General features: G+C 50.4%; 1 protein-coding gene across 1 annotated transcript in view; it reads left to right on the forward strand.

The window, feature by feature from the left end:
* Window positions 1-5,273, forward strand: part of SIDT1 (SID1 transmembrane family member 1) — a 105,515-nt gene extending 100,242 nt beyond the window's left edge. The window contains exons 24-26 of the mRNA XM_015412898.1: window positions 512-622; window positions 3,821-3,934; window positions 5,129-5,273. Coding sequence (XP_015268384.1) covers window positions 512-622; window positions 3,821-3,934; window positions 5,129-5,191 — 288 coding nt within the window. The 3' untranslated portion in view covers window positions 5,192-5,273. The remainder of the gene's footprint in view (window positions 1-511; window positions 623-3,820; window positions 3,935-5,128) is intronic.
* Window positions 5,274-6,940: the final 1,667 nt, after the last annotated feature.

Consider the following 6,940-nt stretch of genomic DNA (forward strand, 5'->3'; position numbering starts at 1 on the left):
TTCACCAACAAGCTTCGTCGAGGGAATCTGTTCATCTAGCAGTAGTTCTTCAAAAAAGAGTGTAAGTAATAAAACACAATTTCACCTGATTTTGCACCATCTGCCTTGGCCTTTCACACACACACCCCTCCTGTGACTGGCGTGGCCCTTTTTATTTTCTTCAGCTCCTGGGCCAAGAGTAAAACTTTGATCTCGCTGACCATGAAGACCCCCGGCTGTTCTTTATAGCCCCAGACAGGCTGCAGTGCTAAAATGCCCAGTCTGCCTGCTGGCAGCGCCAGGCCTATTGCAGCACAAGAATGACAGCTTCCAGCCAATCGAGTCAGACGTCTCTCGCTGTTGGTTAAAGGACATACCATTGCTCTTCTGGGCAGGGAACTGCATTTGGATGGGAATCGGTTTACTTCAAGGGTGTGTTCTGGGTTCCTGGAATGCGCCCACTGAAAGATCGTTTCATTGGGACACGGGAGGGGAAGCTCACCTGAGTCTTTGTCCCTTTGACTCCCTCCAGCTGCGCAGCTCCGAGCGGCTGCTGCCCATCCCTCTCTTCTGCATCGTCGCCACCGTCGTCGTTTGGGCCGCAGCCCTTTATTTCTTCTTCCAGAACCTCAGCAGCTGGGAAGTAAGATGGACCTTTTTTCTTTCTCTTGCGCTTTAGGCGACTGGGCCTGCTTGGTGCGGCTGATCCAGGAGCGGGTCCCCAGTCAGAGAAACATGGGGGCACCTAGCTGGGGAAGGGTCTGTATCGGGTTTGCATGCAGAAGACCCCGTGTCCAATCCCTGGCTCCTCCCGTTCAAGGGTCTGAAGCTGTGGGGTGGAAGGAGACCGCTCTGCTGGAGGTACCAGTAGTCCGAGAAGGCAGTGTGGGGCTATGTGGACTAGTGGTCCCATTGGGCCTGAAAAGACTTTATCCTCCATTGAGTCACCCTTTCAGTAAAGCTGTTCTTGGCAGAGGCCACATTAGGCCAGCTGGGGCAGTGGTTAAAATATTGGGCCGGTCATGTCGGGCTTATTGTTCCCTCTAAGCTGAGTGAGTGTGAGTTGGCTCACAGTTCTTTAGCCTCCGGCTCACACTTTTTTGCCTTAACTCAGGGAGGGATGGGGCTCCAGAGCAAACTAGGTTATGCAGCAGCCCAATCGCTCGCTCACAACTTGAATGCCAGTAGCTCACAAAGTGGAATTTTTGCTCAGAAGACTCCACCGCTTAGAGGGAACACTGCTTATGTCCCGTCTGGTATGTCCCCAGGAGAGCATTACACTCTGCTGAGAGCAATCTGCTGGTGACCCCTGGCCCCAAAGATATCCGGTTGTCCTCGACCAGAGCCGGAGCTCTATCGGCCCTGGCCCCGACCTGGTGGAACTCTCTCTGGCAACTTCCATCAGGGCCCCGCAGGACTAAATGCAGTTCCGCAGGGCCCGTAAGGCAGAGATGTTCCGCCGGGCTTTTGGTTGGGGACAGCGACGGTTCTCCATCATGGCCGGCGTCCTCCTCTTGTCTTTTGCCTGCTCTCTAGTCCACCCCCAAAGTATCGGTTACCCAATTGGAAAACCCCGGTACTAACTAATTATGCATTTTGTCACCTTGCTCTGGTGGCAAATACGTGCAGACTCTACTATTTGGTCCCTAACCTCACCAGCTAGGACATCAGCAGGCATAAACAAATGGTAAATTCTTTCATGACTACAGAGAGACTTGCAAATCCCAACAAGACCTCAAAAGCTTGGGTTTCCCTGCTTGTCAAAACACCCTCCATCCCAAATCCTGCTTAACATTTCAAAATTCTGCAGAATTCAAGCCTGTAAAACAAGAATCATTCGCACGGGCAAAACCCATCTCTTTATTTCTTGTTTCATGTCCCCGATCTCGGATCTCTGGTGGTGCTCCAAGGAGGCATCAGAATGCCCCAGTATTGGATATCCCTGCTTTTAGGGACGAAGGGCATAAATGGCAGGTGAATGCAGTGACTGGAACACACCTCCAGTGCTGATGTTTTCATTCATCTTGAGTCGGACGCACATTCAGTTGCGCATTCATCTCGCGCACAACTTTGCTCCACTGCCCCACTCGTCCACGTCCACTGATAATTTTTCTACCAGTGAGGAGTAAATGATTTAGACAAAAGGTCTGCTGAAGATACTTGCCTACAACATTAGCTGTTCCTGAAACTCAGCTAGCTTTTGATTATTTACTGACTTCATTTACAACCCACCTTTCTTCCTAACGGGGACTCAGAGTAGCTTATATCGTTCTCGTCTCCTCTGTTTATCTCACAACAACCCTGTGAGGTAGGTTAGGCTGAGAGAGGGTGACTGGCCCAAAGCCACCCAGCAGGCTTCCCTGGCAGAGTGGGGATTCAGGCATGCTTACTCCAGAACCCCCAGTTAAGTCAGGTCTGGAAACGGTGCCCATTTTAGATGAAGGTGGGTAGCCGTGTTTGTCTGTAGTTGTAGAAAAGAGTAAGAGTCCAGAAACACCTTAAAGCAGGGCTGTCAAGCATGTGGCCTGGGGGCCGGATCAGGCCCCCGGAGGACTTCTATCAGGCCCGCAGTAGAACTGGCTGTCTTCTGCTTCTTCTTCCAGTTCTGCTGCTGCTGCATCATCATAGGTTTGCAGCTTACAGATACACACCTGAACAGCATACTCAGGATTGCAACAGCACAGACATTTTGATGCAATAATTCAGAGCAAGAGGTGTCAGTTATCAGACACTGTTAAATAAACAAAACATTGCAAGAGTGCTGATGTTTTAAACATGTTGTCATTTTAAGTTAAAAAAAACACCTTTTGTGTCCTTTATAAAATCTATATCTCCACTACCTGGCATTACATTTTATGACACACATGGCCCGGCCCAACAACGACTCATTTATGTCAGATCTGGCCCTCATAACAAATGAGTTCGACACCCCTGCCTTAAAGACTTAACAAAATATGTGGCAGGGGAGGAGCTTTCAAAAGAAATGAGCAGTGACTTATGAAAGCTCACGCCGTACCATAAGTCTTGTTGATTTTTAAGGCGCTACTGGAGTCTTTTCTACTGTGCCCATTTTGTACGTCATTGAATCGAAGGGCAGCCTTGGGAGTTTGCTGTAGCCAGAGCATTAGGCAGCTGCATTACTTATTTTATTGCCTGGTAATGCTTTGGACAAGTGTGAAGTTTGCAGCCAGCTCCCAGAGACCTTCCCAACCCCAGTAGTGTACTGATGGCAATCTTCTAAGCCCGTTGACTTCATTGGGCTTAGGAGGCTGTCACTGTGCTTAGGATGGCGCTGTTAAAGCGCTGCATATTGTTCTCTGGCTTAACAGCCCCCTTCCCTCTTCTGGGACTGCCACTCAGAGCTGCTGTACTGCCCTTTGCATTGTGGAGTGGGAGAGGCAATGTGCGGCCCTACTCATATCCGTAGGCTGAAGTTGCGCCTGTCTACATTCTCTTTTCCACCTGCCGAGAAAAGGCTCAGGAATCCAAGAAAGCCTGAATCTTGCCCCTCTGCCTCCTCCTGAGCCTTAGTGGAGGCAAGGCTGTGTGCTGTGTTGTTGTTTTTCTACACAGCAGCGCAAATGGTCATGAGTTCCGATGCTGCCCAGGAGATATACTAACGAATCATTAACAAAAGGGCATCCTAAGAAGTCGTGCTTCGCTTTCACAGAAATCATGAGATTCCGTTTTTAAAGGCCTCTTTTTTTTTTTGCTGCTTTCTGCCTTTGAAAAGGAACATGTGCGATGCTTTCTACGAGTCTCTTTGCAACAAAAGAGGCCCTGGATTTTTTAAAAACAGAAAGCTGAAATTCACTGTCCATGTCCTCTCTTTTTTCACCAGGAAACCCCAGCGGAATCCCGGGAGAAAAACCGTCCCTGCATCCTCCTGGGATTCTTCGACGACCACGACGTCTGGCACTTCCTATCGGCTGCTGCCTTGTTCTTCTCCTTCCTGGTGAGGCTTTCCCTAACATCTCCCCTCCCCTGTCTCTGCTTTCCAGAGCCAGTTTGGTGTAGTGGTTAAGTGCGCCGACTCTAATCTGGGAGAACCGGGTTTGATTCCCCACTCCTCCACTTGCAGCTGCTGATGTGACCTTGGGCAAGCCATAGTTCTGATAAGAGCTGTCCTTGAAAAAGAGCAGTTTCTGTCAGAGTTCTCTCAGCCCCACCCACCTCACAGGGTGTCTGTTGTGGGGAGGGGAAGGGAAAGGAGTTTGTAAGCCGCTCTGAGACTCCAAGTGAAGGGCGGGGTATAAATCCAATCTCTTCTTCTTCTTTCCCTGCTTTGTAAGGAGATTCATGGGGAAACAACCAGTGTCTTGAGGCACCAGATTTTATTCCAGCATATGCACCCTGGTTTTAGTAACGCAGATGGCTCCATGGTCATCTTGGAATCTACCTAAGTACACAAGCCGGAATAAAGCTTCATCAGATGGCAACAGATCTTAATGCTGGCTCATGCCATATCAGGCTTTTCCACATTTCATTTTCCTTGCTTGTAAATTTTCTGTTTCTTTAGGGTTTTTTAATGTTCCACACATATTTTGCTCCCTCTAGCGGTCAATTCAAGATTTCACCGGTTTGTGTCCAGCATTAAAAGCCTGTGGTTTAAATCTGCAGAGAGAGATGCTGGACATTAACGGGTATAGTATCGAACTAACCGCTCGACAGAGAAAAACACATACGGAACAGACGTTGCCCCTGAAGAAACAGTAACTTTACAAGCAAGGAAAATGAAAATGCAGAAAATGTTGGGAAAGGCAATGTGTGGTGTACAAAAAAGAAGAGAAGACCCTGCAGGGGGCAGCAAGAAGACGGTTAGATAGGATAGTGAGGTCAGCACCTTCTCTCCTGTTCAGTGTCCTTCCTTGTCCGTCTCCAGATTGCTACTCTCAGGGCAATTTCTCCTTCTTCTCAGAAGTGCCACATGCAGTCTTACCCTCTCTCTGCTAGAGATGTAGCTAGGAACCTATCTCTGTCTCTCCTCTTTCCTATCAAGTATGTTAATTCCTCAATCCGCCTTTATCTACTCTTTAATCAGGTTGTGCACTGTGTTGCTCTGCCAACAGAAAAGCCCAGAGTCCTTCAAGTTGAAGGAAGAATCCGTTCCTTTGACGATTTACCTCCGTTTCTGCCTTGCTCCTTCCAGGTCCTGCTGACCCTCGACGACGACTTGGACTCCGTGCGGAGAGACAGGATCCCCGTCTTCTAGCCGTGGGAGGAAGGGAGAAGTGACACGAAATGCTGCCGGCCTGTGTCAGTGGTGGAAAACAAAATCTCTCAGTGCAGATGGAGCCACCCGCTGGGAAGAGAACTGCCCTTCCCCGGGCGGCATGCTTGGAAGCCACTCTGTGGGACAAAAAGCCCCCCCTGAATGGAGAGACAGAATCTCCTTCTTGCCACGGGCTGGTTCAGACCAAAGGTCAGGAATTCTAGCACAAAGGCCAGAGATACCCTGGCAGGCTGCAGATCCTCTCCAGTGGTCTTACAAGGGACAGTCGACTGGAGGACGGTGGTAGAACGAGGAGCGGCTTCCGCTGTCCGCAGAGAGCAGCCACAGCACAATAGTGTTACGATCTCAAGTGATCCCCCGAACCGAGCCCGGTCCGACTGGGACGCAGGGCTCGATTCTGGATCCTTCAGCCAGAACAGACACCGGACGCCGTCGTCCTTGTGAGCTGCCCTTCCGCCTCCGGCCACTGCTTGATCCGTCAGCCTCAGTTTATACCGGAAAATCAAACAAGAGTCTCTGGTCACCTTAACGACGAGCCCAATTTTATTCCGGCATAAGCTTTTCTGAACCGGAGCTCCCGTCATCGGACAAGATCTCCGACTCAGGACAGTTCATGCGGCAGCTGAATTTGGTTAGTCTTCGAGCCCCGTGGACTGAAGAAGCCAGCAGGGACGCCCGGTCCGACTGGGACGCAGGGCTTGATTCTGGATCCTTCAGCCAGAACAGATACCCGACGCCGTCGTCCTTGTGAACTGCCCTTCCGCCTCCGCCCACTGCTTGATCTGTCAGCCTCGGTTTATGTCGGGAAATCAAACAAGAGTCTCTGGTCACCTTAATGACGAACCCAATTTTATTCCGGCATAAGCTTTTCTGAACCGGAGCTCCCGTCATCGGACAAGATCTCCGACTCAGGACAGTTCATGCGGCAGCTGAATTTGGTTAGTCTTCGAGGTGCCGCCGGCCTCCTGTGTGACTTTGCTGCTACAGACCTGCTCATCTGGAGTTTACATTAGAGCATCTTACTTGCTTCTCCCACAAGAGATGCGGAGCCATTTTTCTTCTCCTTTGTACTGGGAAAGATTCTCAAGGTGAGCCGCCGGGATGGGACTAGGCTGCAGAAGTCAGGCCTTAGGACCGACTTCCCCAGTCCGGATGCTCCCCCAGTAACATGACTGCTGCGTTGCCCTCTGGATGGAACCTGCCTAAACGGACTGGAGCTACTATTTTGCAGAACAGTGCCCCCCCCCGTCCCCCCGCCCCTGGAGTCAGATGGGTCTTTGCTTCTCTTAAGTAAAGGGAGAAAAGGGATCTGAGCACTGAAGATATTGGGCACTGTTCCTGTGCTTCAGCCTCATTTCCTGTCCTCCAACTTCTGCCGGCCACCTTGGCTGAGATGTCGCCGTGGGTGCTGTTCATACCTGCCACCGGCCAGAGCTCCAGCAGGGCACCTGCGTTGCACTTGAACTCCCAAGAGAACAGCAGTTGACTTTCCCCCCCTCCCAAGTAAGCCATTTTTTTCTGAAAAGACAGACAGGAGATGGGTGAAGGGAGTCCCTTCTACGTTCTTACCCAACTGCTTTATCGTTTTAAAGAAGCCCAATATTATTATTATGGTATGTAACAGGAACGGGCAGCATTCCTGTGCTTCAGCCTCATTTCCTATCCTCCAACTTTTGCCAGCCACCTTGGCTGAGATGTTGCTGTGGGTGATGTTCAGACCTGCCACCC

Source organism: Gekko japonicus, unplaced genomic scaffold, assembly GCF_001447785.1.
Source record: "Gekko japonicus isolate JY-2015 unplaced genomic scaffold, Gekko_japonicus_V1.1 scaffold1488, whole genome shotgun sequence".
In the NCBI taxonomy this organism is placed as follows: Eukaryota; Metazoa; Chordata; class Lepidosauria; order Squamata; family Gekkonidae; genus Gekko; species Gekko japonicus.